Here is a 22904-nt window from a genome sequence, read left to right on the forward strand (position 1 = left end):
TTTGATAGGGCAGGAGCAGCCCACTTCAGAACGCCGGAGGTGGAGAAACTTCGCATCCTCCCGTTCTGCCTCAGGAGAAAGAGGCAGGCAGGGCACGTTCCTAACTTGGCTGTGTATTTTCACAGCACATCCCTGAGGATGCTCCACGGCTGTGTGTCCTCCTCCAGCGCTGGTTTGCGGAGGGAGGGCTCGGAGCGAGGCGGATGCCGCATGCCTGCAGAGACCGCTAGCGGAGAGTGTCTGCGGTGCACTGAGCCACTGAGCACCGATACAGTCACGGGCAAAGACCTCAAACTGATTAAAGTTAGACAGTGGTGTGTTTATTCACCGGCGGGCGGCACGGGAGTCATCTCCGAAAGGCGTGGCCGCCCCGAACAAGGCTCTTTGCTCTCTATTTATTTTCCCAGATCTTACCTACAATACATATGCATAACCCCAGCACCTCCCATCCCCGCTCTGTATTAAAATGAGGCTATCAGTCCTTCACGTGTGCGCAATTCTTCTCCTGAATTGGGTCGGTGGTCTCGAATTGAGTCAGTGGTCTCAAAGGATGAAGTCAGGAGAGTCTTCATCAGGTCTCTGTGACCCTCTGGCACTGTCCAAGGTCCCCTGCTTCGTGATTGATTGATACCAAGTCCAGGTGCTGGCCATTGTTCTTAGTGGTCTCAATCTGTTCTTATGGCGGTTCACTTACTCCACTTTTTCTATAAATAAGCTCAAAATATAACAGTTAGCTCCAGCTTGGGCATCTAATAATCATTAACCTACCATTTACTAACCTAACTTACATCTTGATCAATATAAATTCCTTCTAACCCTTAGCTAAACTCGTAACTCTTTAAAATCACGTTTCAGCACAGGCAGGGAAAGGGGACAAGAAAGCGACACGACAGCAAATTTCATTCACTCCTGGGGCTGTCAGTGAGGAAGAAACACTGGAAACGCCAATCCGAGTTTAAAGTGCTAGGAATTGAATATATCCTGCTCCTCACACAAGGGTATTTTTTGCCATTCTTTAACAAAAAGACAAACAAGAGCATCCTAAGCTTCTTTTATCATCTGCTCCTTAGATCCAAAATTCGAGGACATGAGGTCAGTTTTCTGTCAAAGCTTCATCTGAACACTGGAGCACTACCAATAGAGTAGTAGTACAAAAGCTTCTCTTGAATTCTTTTTCAAGAGAAGCTTTTGTAATAAATATAAATTTAATAGTTGTTTTCACATTTGTTTTATATTGTTGGTTTTTTTCCTACACCTGGTTTATGGAACTTCTGTGAAGCCAAGCTGCCAGCTGGCCTTCCACGAAATTTCCTGATGTGATTCCACCTTCCTGCATAGCTTATCCTTCTACTGGACCCACCTCAGCTGGGGTGGGCTGTTACTGATAGCCAAACTCAAATTTATGGTGTCTAGGGTTCAATTCTAGATGGATTTAATCTTGCCCTAAAAAATATTCCCGCTTATTTATTATTCAGGAGATTAACTTGTCATCTCTTGGACGAAAGTGGCGTTGTTCCATTTCTTGGACTGAGCAATTGCACTGAACAGATCATGTGTCACCACCTGAATTCAAAAGGAGATGACAGATTTCATCACAAAGCTAGTTTTGGAATCATTTTACACAGGGATAGTACAGACACATCCAAATGTGCAATATAAATACTGGTTAAATGCTGCAAGGTATTCCTTGGCATATACATCCTTCTGTAATTCAGCTTCCTACATTTTTGGTTTCCTTAACCACAAAAGTTTCTTAACTCCCTGTTTTCCTTCACAAATGTATTTATCAAGGGGTGTGCAGGAGCAAGGAGTAAATTTGGCACTTTGGTAACCAGCACTGTTCAACAGAACTCGAGCTGGTGCCCACAGGGCACAGTGTGAATTATTTCATTGATGTCAACAGACAGGAGACATTTACCATCTTGTCAGTGCTATAAATCACATCACCCACAGTTAAGTGAATAAAAGTTCATATGAGGCAAGTGGACAATGATTTACAAGATCAATAAAATAAGGAACAAGAACGACACGCCAGCTGTACGCCAAATAAACAGAGATGCCCTGGGCAATAGTTTTAAAAGCAGTCTTTTTAAAAAGCAAGTGCTACACAGACGTTTATTCCAGCAACAGTGTGAGCTCCTTAAAAATCAATCTTTTTACCCTTCACTCCCAGAGTTTTTCCCTGATCCACATTGTTCTCTCTGACAAAAGACAGGCGTTGCAATTAGTCACAGCTACCCAAGCTATCAACACCCCAGGGCTTTCTCACCCTAATGATTCACCTTGAACCTTTCCTTTACATTTTCAGCCTCATTGTTTCCTCCCTGTTTGGGAATACAGCAGTATAAAAAAGCAGGATGGGATGCAGAAATAAACAAGTTCAAGTGGTACAGTCAGTTCTTAATTTTGTTCTATACTGAAGGTTGAGCTCATCATTGTGATTTTCTTCTTTTTCCTGGTTCATACCTTTCTCTCTTTATCTGTAAAATACATTCAAACCCATGGTAGCATTAAGGGTTTGAAATTATCTGAAACATCATCAGGATTTCCTATATGGAAGAGCAGTTCCTTAATACCAAGTATTTTTGCACTGATTTGAGGAGAGGGGAAAAAAAAAAAAAAAAAAAAAAAAAAAAAAAAAAAAAAAAAAAAAAAGTGTGTGATTGTGATTTCTTACGCATCAGGAAAAACTTCCCAGCATGAATAAAATCCCCCAGAAAATCTCCAAAATATTATTTGTAGCAAAAGTTATATTTCACTACAATATAGGGGGGGTTTAAGTGACCAACAAACAGTTTACTGTTGCAAGTGTTGGAAATTCAATGTAAATGAAAGACTTGTGGAAGAACAGGCAGCTTAGAGAAACTGCTCCCTCTTTTCTCCTCTATTGCTCCTTCCCTCTCCTACTCTGATTTTTCTGCTGTTTAAACTCCTTGATGTCACACAGAAATGTTAAGGTAATATAATCACACAGTTTACAAAAACTATGAACCCCCGAGAGTCACTCACCACCAGCAGTAACTCTTTTATCAGCAAATAGAGTAAAATTCCCAATTCTGATTTTAACTCTGTATAATCTCAGCATTTGATCTGGCAATGTGCCTTTTTAATCTCATTTATTACTGAGCTATGGAAGAGAGTTGTGAACAACTCAAGCATTGCTGGAGCAGTCAAGCAGCAACAAAGCAGCAAAGCACCAGAGAATTTGCCGAGTATGCAAGGAGTTCTATTTTCAGGTACAAACACCAAATTTATGCCAAGACACACAGAAAGCTTGGTGGTGCCAATCCCTTCACAGAAACTTAAGAGCTTTAGAAAGTGGATCCATGGGGAGGGACAGGAGGCTTTGATCTTGTAGATTTTGCTTAAAACACCTTTTAGAGAACTGGGGACCTGCTGCAGGCTGTGGGAGTTCTGCTAACAAGCTTGGGTGTAATCAGATTTTAATTTACTGTAATCGAAGCAAGGAAGGCTCTGTCTTTAGAAAAGCACTGAGTTAAGGACCTTCAAAGAGCAAAGTTTAGGAGTCGGTGTTCAAAAATGCGACAGAGACAAGTGTTCTGACATTACAGTTCTTTATTTGTTTTTGAGTCCACGATCTATACAGGTATTTACAAGGCATGGAAATGGAAAACAGCACAAAATACAATTGAGGTATAAGCTAAGAGCACAGTATGCCACGTTTCAATAAATATAATTCAAAATTTGTAAACTAAGTGACCAGATAGATGCATCTTGTCCACTAAAACCATATAAAATATCTGTTAAATCTCACGTGAGGTAGAGGACAGTTCCGTGTGTCATGTAATGCAACCACAGCAATGCTGACAAAAAGACTGTACATCATTGGCAAAGTATTAAGAATCGCTGAACGCACTGATCGTTTTCCACAGGCTTTTCCCACGGTTTCAGAATGATCACTCAGCCTGGTGCCTTGAGCTAACAGGGGCTCGGTGGTTCTGCAGCTACTTTCTGTCGTTTGAGAGAATGATACTGGCATGTCAACAGCAATAAATACTTTAGAGAGTGAGGACGAGAACACAAAAAAACGTTCTGTCAATCACAGAAAGCAACATGATGGCAACGAAATATTTCAGACCGACTTTTTATTGTTTCCTAGGATTCGTTTAAATACAGTACAGCTGTGCTTTCCTTTAAGTGAGGTATCTCTTAGAAGACAAAAAAAAAAAAAAAGTTCAATTGATATCGTTACACTTAATTAATTTTCAAATAGCAAAATTTTATACCGTGTTTGCTGTGCTTGATGAAGTGCTTCAAACTCATTTTTCAAGCATTTTCCAACAGAGCTGCTAACCTTGAAAAAAGCAATTTGCTAAGTATCGGAGACACACTATAAAATCATCGTGCAATTTGTAAGCAATAACTGCTTTCACAAAAGCTAAAAAATGACTGCATTTTTTTTTTTTTAAATAGATATATGCAGCAAATAGAAAATTCTACAAGCTTCCTGTAAAGAAAACCAATGAACACTCACACTACGAATGCAATGAGCAAAAAGAAAATTGAAATTTGCAGCTTTCTGCTGCTTACTATCGATGGCTTAAATAAAATTACCGAAATATTGCAAGCACGGATTAATAGGTAGGAGAAATTACGCCTTTTGTCGACTTCACCGTGTTATAGAAAACTCTGTTGTGTGGATTAATTACACGAATTAAGTGCAGAAAAAATACAAAGCTGTTATCTTTACTGACAATCAAAATATATACTCTACAAACAAGTGAATTCTAGGAAGCAGACCACGACAGCATTTCAAGGCCGACTTCCCAACTAATGCTAGGAAAGGTTTCCAAAAATTTCATAACACATTCTAGCTATGCCCTCCCCCAATACAAAACAAGGATGTATGAATAAAACATTGTGACTTCTAAAATATGGGCCAAGATTTATTTCTTTTCAGGCCACCAGTAGCTTTATGCTCCCACCCAACTTTTCCTACACCGCTAATTGCATTATGCCTTTACTTATGTACAGATGGTTTTACACCTAAGCTATCAATATATTAAATATAGAATAAAATTAGTTTCAAGAATGTGAAACGTAACTACATTCGTCTAAACAGTCAAACTGAACGATATGCTTTACAAAAACTAAAACACAGACTTAACTAAGTTTGGAGATTTAGATAAAAATCTCTTTCGTTGAGGGACACCTGGTTACACTGTGAGTGAGGGGGTTTCCAGACTGCCAAGATTACAAGAGTTTTACCCTCCAAGCTCTTATATTTTATTGATTAAAGTATACAAAGCGTGTTAAAAGTCTCTTTTATAAACGTATAGGAGCAAATTAGGCATTGACCTCGAATCCTACTCATTCCAAAAGGTGCACTAGGCAACTTCCATCTTGGTGCAGGTGTCTAATAAAGCAACTTCCAAATTATAGACAGTTTTAGGGACTTTGTTCTACAGGTTTCATGTCACAACTACCTGGGAAGATTACTTCTTGCCTGAAAAGACCAGCAAGCAATGACTGAAGGCAAACTAAATAAACAAAATGAGCACGCTATGACTAAAAGCAAAGACCTAATGACTGATTTTAGTCTCTACCATTAAGTGTGCACTTTAGTGAGGGCCCTCAAGTGTGCATTCCAAGTTCCTATGTCAGGTTATAAAATGAATCATTCAGTAGAATTAGGATAAGGTAGCAAAAAAAAAAAAAAAAAAGAAGGTCAACATATATTTATTCTAAAACTTAAGAGCATTATTTATGATTTACTAAAAAACTATCTTTCAGAGACTGTGAGCACACCAAGGTCTATGGCACATTCATGTATACATTATTACTTAAAATCAGTATAAAATCAAGTCTACACGTATGAAAATCGTTTATGGTACGTCAAGAGCCTGAAAGTAGTATTTAAGAATTTTATAAGAGGATTACAATAATTTAAAATGCATTCTAACTTTAGATTAACTAAATGGAATATTTACAAAGCTACTTTTAAAGTCATTTTAATAAATGCCCCACTTGCTTTACCAGCCAGATGTTCAAAAACGGTTAGGAGGCCTTGGTAAAACTTCCTAGAGCTGCTGGAGTTCTTGTAACCGTGAAAATATTGGTACAAAGGATGGTTACCAGCATTCTCAGAGCCTCCAGCAGTGAGCCAAGTGCTGCCTGAGGCACAGGAACCTGGGACACATCAGCCCTCCAGGGCCACTGCTGGACCAACCTGAGCAGGAGTCACAGGACACAGACAGGAGTGGAAACGGGATCTTCACTGTCCTACAAATCCAATAATCCCAGGAGGGCTCCAAACACTCCAGAGCAAAGCTATAAACACTGTGGAGCAGCAGTCAGTGCAGCTGTGAGCGAGCTGGGGCTTTACCCACACCCACAGCCCGAGCCTGCTCCTCAACACTGGGACACAGCACAAAGGGATTCTCTCCATCCTTCGGCAGCACCCAGGGGGAACTTTCCCGTTTCCCAGCTCATCCAAGGATCAAAAGGATCCTCAGACAGGATCTGCCAATCCCATGGGACAGCCTCCAGCTCCGCTCCCCAACCATCACACCTCCAGCAACACTCCTGCCTGCCCTCCCTGTGCCCACGGGGCTGGTGCCTGGACAACAAAACATCCACGGTGTTTTTAAAGCAAGTGGCGCACACACAACCAGAAGCATTTAGTCAGCACCTTTCCCTCCAAACCCAGCTGCAAAGACAGGCCTTTTCCTTTATAGTTTGTGGGGGGTTTTTTGTTGTTGATTTTTTTTTTTCTTTTTTTTAAAGGAAAAATTTGGAGATGGGAGCTGAAGAAGAGAAAAATATCATCCTGGTCTTCTTTTCTGGCAGGGGGTGGAACTAGATGATCTTTAAGATCCCTTCCAACCCAAACCATTCTCTAATTCTCAACCCTGACAAAGAAAACGTGGGGTTTTTTTTCAATCCAACCTGCTTTTCTTGTCAGTGTAAATATGACACAGAGCTCATACACAAAATTGTACAGTTATTAAAAAAGTCATCCTATGACTCCGTGACATTTAATTTACCACCTCATTTCTCATTCAGTTTGAAGTTATGTGCAATTTTTTCTTTCTCTGTGATATTCAGTCTTGTTATATCACTAACAGAGAAACAAAAAAGAATGAGAGTTTTCAGTTTTACCAGTTGAGGGGGGCGGGAAAAATCAATGTAGGCTTTAACTAGTGGTTTTATCCAAAATTAATTGAATTATTAAGAGAATATTAAATTTAAGTACCTCAAAACCAGAAACTAAAAGCACAAGTTAAAATTATGTAGTGAAACACTAGAATTACTAAAATATTCCTATCATTAACATGATCAGCTGACATCTGCCAGCTGTATCCAATTTTTTGGAGAGAAGTGCAAAAACAGTTTTTCTTCATCCAACTTTAGCCATGCATTTAACCCACTAGGAACCAGACTTCAGAAGTACTCAGACATTATATATACACATAAAACAGTAATTCTGTACAATTACACATTTCCCAATGTTATAGCTTAACAAACATGCTGTATTTTCTTAATTCATGGTAACCCTACCATGCCATTCAAATACAGAGACTATCAAAAGGATTTTTCAAAGTGCCATACCTCAGAATTTTGTATTTAAAGTTATGATCACAATGTCAGTTAAGGCCTGTTCTATGTAATGAAAGAAAAATCCACAAGTTGGCAAGAAGCTCAAAGGGTGGAGGCTTAGGGTACTGAAGAAATTAATACACATTCCTTAATAAATATTATTTTGAAAGCATTAATATCTGAAAAACAGTTAAGTCAGGCTTTGTCGGTTTCTAAAAGGAAAAGCCCCACCTTTAAGCCTTTCATTAATGTTTCTTTCATATGTACTCTAGAGAAAAAAAACAGAAGAAAACCTGCGAATTTTTAACTTCCCAAGATTCCACTGTAATTGCAAATTTTTTTAATACACAAAACCAAACCAAAACAAAAAACCAACCCCTAATGTTTTCTTCTTCCAGCAGAGCAAGCAAGTGCTGGCTCTAACACCTTTAGATTGATAATGAGTTGTTAAATAGACAATACTGAAAAGATCAGCTGGCTTCACACAATGAAATTATGAGAAAAACTCATGCTGGTAAATCACTTTTGATACACAATCATCAATCAGTTGTGGCAATTTGGAGCTCTGCCTTACAGACAAAAAGCTGCCTTTACTTTCCTCAGTTCAAGAATATTTAATTCTCACTAAAACCCAAACTGTGTAAGACCTTGAAGAATTGAGGATATTTTTCATGTACTTTTATACCTGGATGTGCAATTGATAGCAAAATAAAGATATCCACATATGTTTTAACAAACAATGTTAAAAGGTGTGGAGTCTTTAAGACTGCATTAGAAATAGACAGAAACTGGTCACTCTAAATCAAGAGTTTCGTATTTTTCATTGTTTGAGAAAAACACCAGTACAAATCAATGCAGATTTTCATTGGCTAGGAAAATCTAAAAATGTCTATCTATCTCTATTTATTTATATCTATGTATATCTTCATCTGGACCTGTCTGGGAAACAGGAATCCATAGAAAACACTTTTTCTCAGCACACAAAAATTGTTCACAATCATTAAAACCAAAACACCCTGTTTGAAGGACACGGTCGTGCTTCCTCTTCCAGTTTCTATTTTCCTTTCCCATTTTTTGAAGATTTCAAGATCTGTAGCTTCAATTCTTTTATCATCAGCTCCAACTTCTCCCGGGCCTCGCGTTCCTGTCTCAGTTCATCCTGGAGCTCTTGTCTATCTGCCTCTGCATGATCCAACCTCTGCCTCAACTCGGCCAGCTGTGAAACACGAGACACAGAGAGGCAGAGTTAAATTTTAGCAAACTCATTTAAATCACCAAAGGGTCACAGATGGCCACTCCACGCATCCAAGTATTGCAGTCCACCACAATGATGCAGTTTTCAAGAATTATGCATTTACCTGCTACGCCATTAGCAAACAATGTCAGTGTGCAAAGCCACAGAGACATCATGCTATAATTAAAGCAATGAGAAAATCTGATTTTTAAATGCATATAACTTGTAGTTATATGAACTGTCACACCAACCTGTCAATAACACACAGAAAAATTGTGATGATGTCTGTAATGGATGTGTCACAAATCCCAGAACAAACTGTATTTTTTCATTTCCCAGGTCCATTTCTCTTACCTGACAAAATATTACTTCTTTATTTCAAAGCCTGAATGTATTTCTAGATGAAACAAAATGAACCACCAGCACTATTTTCTGATATTCCTTAGTGTAAGTGAAATATTCAGACAATCTTGAACAGAATCATCCATGTGTGCGTTCAAATATAAACCTGAGTCCACACAAATGTTTTTGTGATACATTTTGTTTTTATACATGGAAACTGGGTATTCTTTTCCTCTTTGGAATACAGCAAGGCTCAAACTTGCTAGAACGTCACCAAAATTATTTACAGTAGCATGTGGAAACATCTTGTCAAGTGTAGGAAAGTTCCTTATTGCTTGTAGTACACTACCAGCAGTTAAAACAGGGAGGAGACTGGAAACCAGCTCTCCTCTCTCCCATTGATTTATGGGGTGATTTCTTGCTAAAAGACCTCACTCCATCTAAAAAAAATCCATCTGCCTTTAAAATGATGGGAATCTACCTGATGCACATCATCACTAAGCACCCACCTCGCTGAGAATTAGGAAGACAGCTCCTGAGAAGGAAAGAGCAGGAACAAACAGGGCATTGCTGGTGTTCACCAACTGCTACAGAACGTGCTGGGTGAAGGAATGGCTGTGCTGCTTTTACAGAAACACCACATTTCACCCCTGCCTCTTTAATCAGAAATACTTCAGCAGTTCTTAGACAACAACAGGCTGCCAGTGATGCAAGTCCTGACTGCACCAGTGATGCAGTGAAGTGCTGCAGTGCAACAGTGCCCACTGCCTGCATGCTGCAGCACGTCCCTGGCTTGGATTTCCAGCTCTAAGGAAAGGCTCCAGGACTGGTTATTCTGCCCTACTGTGACTGACAGGGTGAATCAACTATTTCAACAAACAAGTCAAAAAGGGGGGCAAGACAGTGCATATTCAGACAGGTCTAGAAAGGGCAAGAGACTTTTAAGCAAGTTGCAAATACCAAATTCTTAATTCTGTTTAATGCACGAGGAGGGTTCCTCCCAGCCCACAGTCCTCAGACAGAAATGGCAGCCTGAGAAACTGCTTCAAGAACACATCAGATTAAGGCTTTTTTAGAATGCTGTATACACAGCTTGGGGAAGTTCCCTGTTCCCAAGACCTCTGTTTAACTCTGGTGCTTCTTGGAACCAGAACGCACTGCAAGATTTGATAAATAGAAAAAAAAGGTTCAAATTATACATTGTGAACAGATCTACCACGGAGGTAATAACAGAGTAAACTTTCACACGAGGAATGTATGTAGTTTTCAAAGTCTAACTTCAAAAGAAACACACAACCAATCTCCTTGGGGAACAATCCACAGTTTTCACCCTCCAAAGGAAGTAAGCTGCACAAGCCCTGTAAAATGTGCTGTACGTGATGATCTCCATAAATTAGAACACGTTGTTACTTGCACTAATAGGGCTTGTACCAGATGTTTACTAAATCAGGCCTTAGTCAGAGAGGATTATTTCTGGCAGCAAAGGCCAGGAATCAGTGGAGTGGGATGTCACGAAATTAAATTCATGAGAAGGATTTACGATGCGAGTCTGTGCCCTGCTCACCAAAAATACCAAAACCTGTCTCTCAAGTAGTGCCTGTTTCTCAGTTTGAGTCAGTCAGAACAGGAAATATACACAGTTATGAACAAAGGACCACAGAGCTTTACTGAGCTCCAGTTTTGGATTTTGTTCACTTTAAAAAAGATCCTGTTAAGACTAGTTTTCTGTGATATAGTGCAAAATAAAAAATTTAATCATAACTACAGCTGGTTTTTAAAAGAAGCATTCCTTTGTCATTAACTATATTTTTTTCTCATTGGAATAGCCTCCAACATAAAGAAGCAACAGTAAAAGCTAAAAGGAAAGTGAGAGGAAAAAACAACTCCATAGGTTTTGGCATATGAATCCAAGAGAAAAGAATGGGAGACACTAATATGATTTTCATTTACAAGAAAACTCTCGGCCAAATGTTTTGGTAGAGCCCAGAAGGGGCTCATCAGACACCACAAAAGGTTCTACCACCAAGGAACAAGAGGAGCAGCAAGGTATGCTGCTGATCTGATAAAAAGATGATTCAGAGGTCTGGAATATTTGTTTTACAAAAAATAATGATGTTGTTAAAGTCTGTATCATGGCAAACTCATACACATTAAAAACAGAATTTGTTTTAAATCAGGATGTAACAGACCTCGTGTTTCAGTTTAATATTTCATCAATAATATCATATGTTTCTGTAAGTTACATTCTACCCCATTCCTTCCCAAGAAACAGGGAAATAAATACTGCTGTCACTGACCTATTTTGGTATTTGTCTGTGGTTTTAGAACACACAGAGAAAATGAAACCTTAAGGTGCCTGAACAACAACTTCACCATTTCCTGATACACTAAAACATGTTTTGTTTGAAATAAACCTTCCTTTCTCACCTGTGCTGCATATTCAGCTTCTTTATCTTTTTCCAAATTGGAGTCACAGCTACATTTTTGCTTCATCACTTGGTCCAGTTTCTTCTCCAAGTCTCTTTGTTCAAAATAAAATTCTTCCATTCTTTGTGCATGCTCTGCTTGCAAACATTCGAGTTCTTTTTGCAAATTCTGCTGCTCCTCAGTCAGTTCCTTCATAGCTTTAGAGTTGCTTAACATTTCCACTTCCTGTAAAGAAAGATCAAGATCACATACTCCTTCCTTCTAACACCAGAAAAGTAAAAAACCTGAATTTAGAAGCATTTCCGGAACCAATGAGGCCAAAAAGACCATTTGTAACTACCAATAACAACAGCCTGAAAATGGTAATTATCTACATACCAATGACAGCATGGAATTCTGTAACATGCACCTAATTTTAAAGCAATTATTTATACTTCCAAGTACATGGAGCTTCCAGAAACAAATCTGCACTTCCAGCAGTGAACCTCAGGAAGCAGCAGCACTGATTCACTAAAATATACTTTGAAGTGTACATGCAAGTGTAGCATCAGAAAACAAAATGAAGTGTTTGATTTCTTTGTCCACTGACACTTTGATATTTTTGAACTCGTATTTATTTTTAAACTTATCTACAAGCTTTACCTCCAACAGCAGAACAACTTTAAAGCGGCAGCTCTAGGGCCCTACCTGAACTCCTAGATTCTGAGATTAACATTTAAATTAAAATAAAATAAATTAAAATATTAGGACTGTTCCATGGATGCAAGAAGCAAAGACAGTATTTAACTGAATTCAGGAATCAGAAATGTCACAAATGAACACCAGCCACTCAAATCATCCATTATTAAAGAAAAGACTAAAAATAAAATCCCTGAAAGCACAGATTAGCAAATGGGAATAGGAAGGTTGTGTTCTTTTTTATACAGGGCAGTGATAAGACCATTCCTAGAATACTGATATCTGCATCTTTAAAAACCTGAAAACTGAGATATTTTAGAGCAAAAGCAGGAGCCGCTTGGACCCAGCAGCTGCAAACTGAAGAGACACCACTTATTAGTGGGCTCAAAACTCGTGAGCATAAGGGACATTGAAGATTTGGTGTCTGGATTTAAGCTGAGGGAAAGATGATCTGCGTGCTTTGGAGTATTAAATGATGCAATCTGTGATGTGTGAGCCAGCAAGCTCACACCAGCTCCCTGCTGCCCAGGGGGAAATGCAGTCCGACTGCCACTGTACCATTTGCAGCTGCTGCTTCCTCCGCAAAATCACGTTTAGCTTTTCCTGCTGCTTGATGTAGGTTTTCATGACTTCTTCCATGATCCTTCCCTTGTCATCCTCACAGCTGATGTCTTTCATCAGGGTGGGGGACAAGGCTCGTGCCTCAGCACCTCCCTCAGCACGGCCAGAGTCTCTGGTGATTTTGGAAGAAACACGCTCGGACTTTCCACCTCTCGCAGGACGAGCTGACACAGGAGGATCTACACAGGAAAAGAAACCAGAGAACAACAATCACAGAAAGTTCAAAGTCCAGAGTGACAAGAATGCAAAGAAAGCTGAGATTACAAAAAATGGAGGGAATTTTTGGGAACCTGAAGTGACACCACAAAATTCTAGCTCAGTGTAAAGCTTTCCAAAATTCCGTGGTATTAAAATCAAAGATTTCAGTATCGTTTTCACTACTCACCTAAACGTTTGTTCGGCTGCTCCACAGCAGTTTTCAAGTCAATTTTTTCCTGTTCTTCAAGAGAAAGCTCTGGATATGAGGCAGTTTTTTTGTGCTTTCCACTACTGAGCTTCTTCTCTGACTGCCCAGGTGAGGATTTATTGACTTCTGAAGCTTTTACTGTTGTTTTTGCAACATCCTTATATTGAGATGCAAGAGACACATTCGGGGCAACCACCTTATCACACATATAAAGGTAGTAACTGAAACACCAGAAGAATAACATTCATAGTGAAAAGGTAAGACATAATAAATGATGGCTGGTTGAGAGCAGTAAGTTTAATTTAATGTGAGTTCAAACTGAAAGCATCAATGAAAAATAAGCACATCCTTTTAAATTTTTTCCTATGCAAAAAGGAGAGCCTAAAGACCCATTTGATCTTTACTGAGTAGATTATCTAGATAAGGTTTTGAGGCTATCAAACAAGTAGATCTTCCAAACATGGCTGATTAAAAAAGCATTACAGAAAATGATATGAAGACTGCATTTAAATGCAAAAATTAGAATGCCACTGAATCCAGACTCTCCAGCATTTTCATAATCCTTACATTAGCAATGGAGGATGGGGAGGTGATCAGTGAAGTGGGAATGTGCACCTCACTTAAGCAGCAAAGCTGTGTTCTGACAGTCCTGGGGCACGTCTGAGACCAGTGCTGGGCCTTCCTTCCCAGGTACACTGAGCTGCCCATTTGGATTTTCACGGCTCCTGGACTCCTGGGAGCAGCCCTGTGTCCCACCCTCCCCTCACCACTTAGCCCAGCACAGAGGGAAGAGAGCCCCAGGGGTGTTCAGGTCAGTGCCAAGATCCCCACTGTCACTGGAGTCCAGCTGCTGTCTTCAACACTTCCCCTTCTCCTGGTTCTGAAGGAAGGCACTGGCAGAAACAGAACCTGAGAGCCCACCACAGAAGTTCCTCCACTCCCTTCTTTGAGTGAGAAGCAGTGCGATGTGATGTGCTCTGCCCCAAATTTGGGACCTGTGCAACCACAGGGGGTGAGGGCAAGAGGAATATCAAGAAAAACTATTTCCCTCGCTGCTGCAGGTGACAAACTGGGTAAGGAGTCAAGGAAGTGCACTTGGTTTCTAAACCCAGGAAACCAGTCCACGGTCAATTTAGCTGCAGCCCTCGTCCCACTGTGGAAGAAAACCTTCAAACAGCTCTTGGAAGCTTTTTTCTGGAAGGAAATTAAGTTGTCCTCATGGTAAATAGGCCCTGTGCAGCTTTCCACATGCATGCATTGTATTACAGTATGAAAGATCAAAAGTTACCTCTGTCATTTCGACTATGAAAGGGAAATTTTATTACATTTCAACTGTAATGCCTGCTGAAGAACACCCACAGATCACAGCTTGAGTCCTATATCAAAAAACACTCCTAAAGCAGTTCATTAGCACTTACACTAAGAAATACATAAAAATTTAGGGTTAAATCATTCCTGTGTGATACCTTATGAATTTTCCTGACAGTTCAGGCTGCAAATATATTTGTTTTTTTCAGTTTGAATTATCCCTAAATAGCCAAAAGTATTTGAAGACTTGACAGTGCTTATAGTTCTACACAGGAAACTCAGTTACCTGGGGTGGAAAAAGGAAGGTGGTTGAGGATCAGTTTCTGCTTCTTGCTTTATAACTGGATACCACTGCGATAATTCCAGGTTCTGCTGTGGCTCTGCCTAAAGGAAAGAAAATAAATTGTTAGTTGAAACATGGATGCAGGTTATTTACATTTTCATAAACACTCCTCAGAAAAATGGCATTTACACCAATAATACAGGTACAGCAGAGAAGCAGTACTGGGCAAAGGGGTGACTTTGGCAGAGACGCAGGGTGATGCAAGCCACAGAATTTTCTTTGATCTCCAATTTACCATTGTGGGCAAAACAGCAATGAAATTAAAGGAAAATCTCTTTACAGATTTATCTAAAAGCTCTGCTGATTTTCCAGAACTCTACTGAACGAGCTTGGGAGAAACACAAAGCAGAAACTAGGAGTCCCAAAAGGTGTAGGAGCCTTTTGTAATAATGTGTCTATATAAAGTAAGCACCTGCCAGATACTTTATTTCAAAATTAAATGGAACAGTGCACTGGTGTTCCAGGGACAGAACTTCCTTCAGTCATCACAAATTTTTATCACACAAGCAGGAAAAGCTGCTCCCAGTAACATGAAAATGCCATTCCCTCTGCAGTGGCAAACAAAATTAACTCAGGTGCATCAGAATATATAATGTTAAAAACTTCTGTGTATTTTGCATTTGGAAAGCAATTCTTGTTCTGCGTGTCTCAAGAAATGCTTTTGGAATTACTCTTTACTCAAAATTCCTGGTGGTACTCTGTGGTCTCCTGCGAAGTCGCTCTTAATTTCAAGTGAAAGGTGGCTCACCATATATTAACAATATCCTCATAGCTAAGAAATGGATTTGTAATTTCTCTGTATTAAAACAGCCTTGGGACATAGGGTTTTGGGCAGGGTGTGGTGGGCTGACCCCAGGCAGCTGCCAAGCACCCACAGAGCTCCCTCAGCACCATCCCCAGGGCACGGAAGGGAAGAGAGCAAGAAAGCTCCTGCATCAAGGTAAAATTGGTTCAAGAGGTGAAGGAAAGAGAAAAACATGAGTGAAGCAAAAGGCATGGCTCAGTCCCTCCCTCAGACTACCCTTGAACAACCTCTTCCTTGGATGCCAAACCCTCTTTCTCCTCCTTCTATCCCAGATTTTATTGCAGGAGCCAGAGCACTGGTATATTAGCCAGTTTTAGCCACAAATCCAAAGCACAGCACCATACAGGCTGCTACAAAATAAGTCAACACCGTTCCAGCCAGACCCAGTCCCTTTGACAAGCTGCTCAATTAAAAAACACCCTATAAAGCTAAAAAAAATTTAAATAAACCTGTACTGAAGCCTTTACCTATCGTTCTAATATCTTCACAACTTCTTATGTGCTATATTATCAGAAAAGTTTGCATTTACACAGCCTGGAATAAACTTTTAGAGAAATTCATCCCTGGCAGTGGGGCACCCCCAGTGACACCGGTGTGACCTGAGCTGCACAATCCAACAGCAGCAAACCTGGCAGGGACCAAACCCCACCTAACCCCATCCTGACCAAAACTTCCACCCCACCAACTCAGCTCTCACAACGAAACTGAAATTCAACTCCACCCCTGCAGTTCCTCCCTTCCAACACGGACAGAAAGGGAGGGGAAGCTCTGGAGTAGTAAATTCATAAAAAGGCTTTAAATAAAAAAGGTTTGAGTAATCGTAATCGCTAGAAAAATGGCCTCATCCTGACACTTGTCAAGTTTTTTCTACTTACTCAGATCATTCTAATAATTTAAATAATCACATATAATCTACTTATACTGCAGCTAGTACGCAGTGATCTGATTTTAGCTTCAGATTGCATTTGTCCATATTTTAGGACTCGCATTCGAACATGCTTATATATTTACATATGAAATTATCAGGTCATCTCTATTTGCAAATTACTAGGTCAGATTTTTGCTTTTTTTTACCTGCTTCGAACGGAAACTGAATTTACTGTCTATCCATTAGTGTGAATCTTACAAATGAATTTCATAGCATGCAATCAAATTTTTTCTTAGGAAGGAAAATGAAATGTTACCATAAATAAACAAAGTCTTTTTCTAACAGGATTCTTCCATCACCATTCAGGTAAATAAAATAAGGCATCTATTTACATATATATATATATATATATATATATTCCATTTCATTACCCAACAATTTATTTTAGATGCTCTTCAATAATTCTGTAAACACAAGCTGAATTGAATTACTTCTACTCAAATTGTTTAAAAGGGTTTACATGAAAAATCACTTATTTTTCTTCAAGGCTAGTTGGACAAAGCTGTTCTTTAAGGAAAAAATATACAGGTAAGAAATGTTTTCAATGTAATCATTAAGCCAGTAGTTTTAGCAGAGATTGGATTTATAAAACAATCAGGAGAAATGTTAACCCCCCACACCGTGAGATTTCCCCCACGCACTGCGACCAGCTCAAGGAATCAGCAGCAAGACAAAGTTTTAATGCAGAGATGACGAGAAACTGTCGCAAAGTCAAAGGGAACAAGGATCTGTCAGCGCAGGAATCAGAGACTCGGTGACAGCTGTTCCATGAAGAGCAGGTGGATGTTGCACTGCGGTCTAGAACTCCACAGAAAATTATGACAATCGAGCACACAGCTTACAGCTTTCTTATTAGCACAAAGAACAGAAAGGAATTAATCTCAAGGGTACTTTGCTCTTAAAATATTGAAACAAAAGTGTATTTGCACTGTGAGGTGAATAAACTCAGAGTGAAACGCTAAGGAGGAAGGTAAAGCATGGGATCTAGGATGCTCCAAAGGCTATGAGATTTAATTAATTCATTATTACTAGACGGGGAAACACCGAGCCAAGGGCAACTGTTCTTCCTGGGCCCTCCAAGATAACCACAAAGATGTGTCAGCACTTCTGAGGACTGACTCAGCAAAGGTGGTGAGGAGGTGACAGAACAGCAATCAGAACATCCTGCAAATAAATTCCCCTAGGAATGTAAGGAAAGGGCATGTCTACATGTTGTACCTGATACCCCTCCCCCTACACAGAAATGAGGAAAAGAAATTGTGGCTGCTCCATCCCTGGAGGTGCTCAAGGTCAGGCTGGATGGAGCTGTGAGCAGTCTGATCTAGTGGAAGGTGTTTCTGTCCAGGGCAGGGGGTGGATGAGATGATCTTTAAGGTCCCTTCTAACCTAAACCATTCACTGATTCTATGAAAAGACAACTGGAGCAGCCTAAGCTCCTCCAGGACAAGGAAAGGGAAACCATACTCTCAACACTGCTCTCTTAAACTCTCTTCTCTTTTGTACTTCCCAGATGAATATCCACAGGACAGAAAAAACCCCCAAACCTCCCCCACCATCGTATTTTGTTCAGGTTTTCACAGCCTCTGACTCTGGTTTCACATGTTGCGTTGTAAGAAAGAGCTACACAGGTCTGCAACGGAAGACTGCAGAAAGTTTTACAATTTCATTTGCACCAGTCCAGTCCAAATTACTGCCACTGCTAATTTCAGCTGGGTTTTTTTTCATCTTTGCGCATGAAACTGAAAGATCTCATTGTCTGAAATCTGCTGCTGTGGGAAGAGAAGCAGCATTTAGAGGTGTGAACGTGGAAGACTATTTCCACTGATGCATCCACCATGCTGTAGTTCATTTCCTACACCGGCACTGCAAGAATAAAGACCGACATGTCTTTATCAGTTGAAAAGCAAAGTCTCTTTGCTAGGAGACTGCATCTTCAAATAATTCAGCATGTGGAAGCATGCCATACTGCAGACTTCCATGGGAATCTGCTGGTAAAATCTCTTCCTGCAGACTGGCACCAGTGTAACAATACCTGTTACTACAGTCAGCCTTCCTGCAACACCAACTTTTCAGAAATTTGTGCTGAAAGGTGTCAGCTCATAGCACCCCTTTTTGGGCTCAACCATCTGCGCTGCTCTCGCTGCTATTTTGAAATCCACCACAAAACATCCAACAGGCAACATGGATTTATCACCAAACCAGCAGCCATCAAACAGACACAAAACCACTGAATACGCTGAAAAGAAACAGTCATGGGGCAGAAACCATTAAAAGCCTATTGAAATTTAAATTATACCCCAAAATTGTGCTTTCTAAGAATGGGAACATCTATGATATTAATGTTTCTCTGCTGCTTGTCCTATTATTTAAAGTAGAAGCTCTCCAAGGGACAAATAAGCTCTGTATTTTGGAACCACAGCACAGACTTGCAGCAGTATTTTAGGAAAAAATAAGATGTCTATTATTAACTATTGTCAAGATACCGGCCTACAGCTCATTACTTGGGCTGCTTAAAACCCCCTCTTTTTGGCATATTTCACTGCACGAGTGGTTTAAACAGAAAGCTCTTGCTGAACAAGCAGACTTTGGGCTTCTAAACAGCCATTTAGCAAAGCACCATTACCCTGCACACAAGTCATGAGATGGGTGGCCAGCAAGCCAGGTTGCCATCCAGCCCATGTGTGCGTGCCGGAGCACAAATAACAAATGAAGAATTCATTTGTAACACTTGATTTTCAAGCTCTTTTCTGCTTTGCTCAGCTGCTGCAGCACACACCACATAAAACCTACTCAAAGGTCAAATGGGAGAACACAAACTTTCCCAATAACCTGAATCTTCCAGAGTCTGTATACTTTAGGACAGAATAAGAACCAACAAAGCCAAGCCAGCTTAAATGGTTACTTGCAGCCCAAAGAGGAAAGAAATTGCCATCCCTCTTAATGAGAAATGTTATTTCCATGGTGAAGCTCTCACAAATTTAACTTAGGCTTGATGTGACAAGTATTCCCACTTAGAAAAGCCAAATAATGCGCTTCTAAATCAAGTATTTATGCGCGAGCAGAATGAGATCTGGGAGTTTTCCACCACCAGGTGAACTTACTTTGGACCGAGTTCTTTTCTGATTTTTCTCGCTGAATTTCTCCTTCATTTCCTCCAAGAGATGCTTCAGCTCTCTCTCCTCTGATGTGCCCAGGTATTTTTGGTTAATGTGCAGGTAGCAGTGCCACTTGGCCGACTCAAACCCCCAGTGGCAGGTCCTCTTGTCCGGGGATCTGTGCGAATGCATCACGAAGGTCTGGGGCGAGAACATCCCGTAGCATTCCAAGCACTGGATGCACGGATCATCCGGGGCAAGGTAGAACTGAGGTGCAAACAACCCCTGGCACTTGCCCAGGCATTCATGCTCTACTTCGAAGGCACTGCCAGTCTCTTTCAGCTGGGCCAAGGTGTTCTTGCCAGGGAGGAAACCGCCGCTTTGGGGGAAAGTGCGAGGGCGCAGCAAAGCGTTGCATAGTCTCTGAGCGTCCGTCAGCGTAATGAGCCCACAGGACGGAGCGTTGAACGGAAGAATTCCCAAAACCTTCAGAATGTGAAGCTGGTCAGAAGTGCACCTTGAGCAGTAGATATAGAGCTCATCACACACCGTGTTGATCTGCTGCAAGGAAAAGTCTCGGAGAACCGAATTCAACACTTGAGGCAGGCAAAGTCTTTTTTCTCCGCCGACTTTAAAACAAGAGATGGATTCCCCCTCCAGCAGGGTCTGGGTGAGTTCCGTGGAGCTGTCTGGAGGGATGAGCAGTGGGCCAGAGAGGATTTGTGGTGATGGGAGAGGCAGGAAGACAGTGGGTGACATACTTTCCTGGGAATACCGAGCTGAAAAAGCTGCAGGTCCACCCAACGAACTCTGGCTGCTTAGGTGGAACTGTGCCAACGTATGTTTCAAACCTGGATTTAAACTCAAAGGCTCAGATAGTGAAGCACTGTTTGGCTTGGCAGTTTCTCCATCAGCCTCCACTGGAGTTTCATCATAGTCATCCAGGTTTTCCTTCTTTATTGTTGGCAATTTATTTATGACGACCTGTACTTTGTTATTTACGTGCACTTCTGTCATTGCTTTTTTCAGTGGAGGACTCCCATCCTCTTGGATCCTGCTCCTTTTCTGGTCTGAAATCAGACCTAGAGGGAAATTTATCTGTGGGCTTTCCATTGCTAAACACTAGAGCTTTTAATTAAGTCAGTCCTGAATGTGCATTTTCTTGCTTTTTCATATAAAAAATCGTTTCATGTGATCTTGGGTTACCTCCTGTACACCAAGATGCACGCTCCTTTCACTAAAACATTACTTCTTCAGGATCCAACAGTAAAAACTGCAACTCATTTTGCATGTAATACTGTAAAATTACTAATTACTAATAACTATTTCCTTAGTTATTTGTTCAATTTTATAATATAAAACCCCCAATGCAATATGTATACAAAATGTTTTCTTCATACACTATCCAATATTTTACACAGTAGTCTTGTCCAGCAATTTAGTAAAAAACGATGCGCTGGTGCGTGCTCATCCTCAATCATTTTTTTCCTTTAAAAAATATACTGTCTTTTCAAATAAGTCTCTATTTAAATATTAAAATAGAAAATGGGCTCAGTTAGAAGAATATCAATCTTAACGTAACTGATCCAAAACGTAGTTGAAGTTGTGTGAAAATTTTATTCAGCACTTTCAGCTCCCAGAGATCAAACACAATCTTAAGGGCTCGCTTTATTGTGCTGCTAGCTTTATGATTTCACCACCACTGTGACAGCTACTATGACAGCGATTCACAAATAAATCCTGAAATTAAAGGCTGATCCAGATCGAGGGCACAAACTAAACGTCCCTAGAGAGTCACCTTTCGCCCAGATGTCACTGGTGTGTGTCAGAATTTTCCCAGCCCAAGTTATTAGTAATAGAGGTGAGATCCAGGCCATGGGCTGAATTCATGCCGTGTGCTAGCACAGACTTCTGCCAGTCCTTCCTGATAACCTGTGAAAGAGAGAGAGAGAGGCCGATCACAAGCAATGCCAGAGTTTGCCCTGTACCTAAAGGGGCTTCAAGAGAGCTGGAGAGGCGGTTTTGACAAGGGCACGGAGTGATAGGACAAGAGGGAATGGCTTTAAACTGAGAGAGGGGAGGTTTCGATTCGATAAAAGGAAGAAATTATTCTCTGTGATAGCAGTGAGCTACCGGCACAGAGTGCCCAAGAGAAGCTGTGGCTGCTCCTTGCCTGGAAGTGTCCAAGGCCAGGTTGGACAGGGCTTGGACCAACCCGGGATAGTGGAAGGTGTCCCTGCCCACGGCAGGGGGGTTGGAAGGAGATGAGCTTTAAGGCCCCCTCCCAACCCAAACCGTTCTGAGATTCCCTGCCAGAGGCAGGGTGCGCTTCCCAATAACTCGCGGAACCCCGGCACAAGCCCGCAACCGAAGAGCGATACCGGCGGGGGAGGGGGCGGTCCGGAGCGGCTCTCCCGGCGTGCACGCCCGAAAGGACGGGCGCTCCGGCGAGCCGCGGGCCGGGCACCGGTGCCCCCCGTCCCGGGCACCGACCCCTCGCCCCGCGGCCCCTCCCGGGACGCCGCATCCCGCCGCTCCCTGCCGCGCCGTGACTCACCCCGGCACCGCTCCGGGCACGGCTCAGCCCTTCCCCCTCCCGCCGCCGGGCTCGCCCCTCCGCCCTGCCCGGCTCCCCGCCGTCCCCAGCCGCACCGCGCCGCTCCGCCGCCCCCGCGTCCCTCCCCCCGCTCCCATCCCCGGTACCCCGCTCCCCGCTTCTCCCCGCCGCCCCCGCTCCGCCTCTCCGCAGCCGCCGCTCGCTCCCTCCCATCCCCCGGCGGGCGCTCCCGCCCTTCCCCCGCGGCTCCGCCGCCCCGCTCCCCGCCGTTCCCAGCAAGTTCCCCCGGCCGCTCACCCGGCGCCGCGGGGGCTCCGGCGGCCGCGGGGAGCGGAACAGGCGCCGCGCTCGCGCCGCCCACCCGTGACCTCACTGCGGAGACCGAGACGGCGGCGGCGGCGGCGCGCGGGCACGAACCCGCCGGCGGCGCGCGCCGGCCCCGCCCACTGTCTGGGGCAGCGGCGGGAGCGCCCGCCCGCCCCTCCCCCGCCCGCCGCCGCCTCAGCGCCGGGAAACCCGGCCCGGCCTTTTCCCCCCCCCTCCGCTCCCCGCCCCTCAGCGCGGCGGCAAGCGCAGGAAGAGAACCAGGAGATTAGATAA

The 22904-nt window shown here is 42.1% G+C and overlaps 1 protein-coding gene across 1 annotated transcript; it reads right to left on the bottom strand.

Moving 5' to 3' along the window:
- Positions 1-3596: 3596 nt before the first annotated feature.
- On the bottom strand, positions 3597-22650 carry SKIL (SKI like proto-oncogene). Its single transcript, XM_058421904.1, has 7 exons — positions 22602-22650; positions 19754-21679; positions 14863-14960; positions 13248-13489; positions 12800-13041; positions 11564-11788; positions 3597-8776 (listed from the first exon to the last, which is right to left on the bottom strand). The coding sequence occupies exons 2-7, from the start codon at positions 20858-20860 to the stop codon at positions 8615-8617; spliced, it is 2076 nt and encodes a 691-aa protein (XP_058277887.1). The 5' UTR covers positions 20861-21679; positions 22602-22650; the 3' UTR covers positions 3597-8614.
- Positions 22651-22904: the final 254 nt, after the last annotated feature.

Source organism: Hirundo rustica, chromosome 10 (genome assembly GCF_015227805.2).
Source record: "Hirundo rustica isolate bHirRus1 chromosome 10, bHirRus1.pri.v3, whole genome shotgun sequence".
NCBI classification, from domain to species: domain Eukaryota; kingdom Metazoa; phylum Chordata; class Aves; order Passeriformes; family Hirundinidae; genus Hirundo; species Hirundo rustica.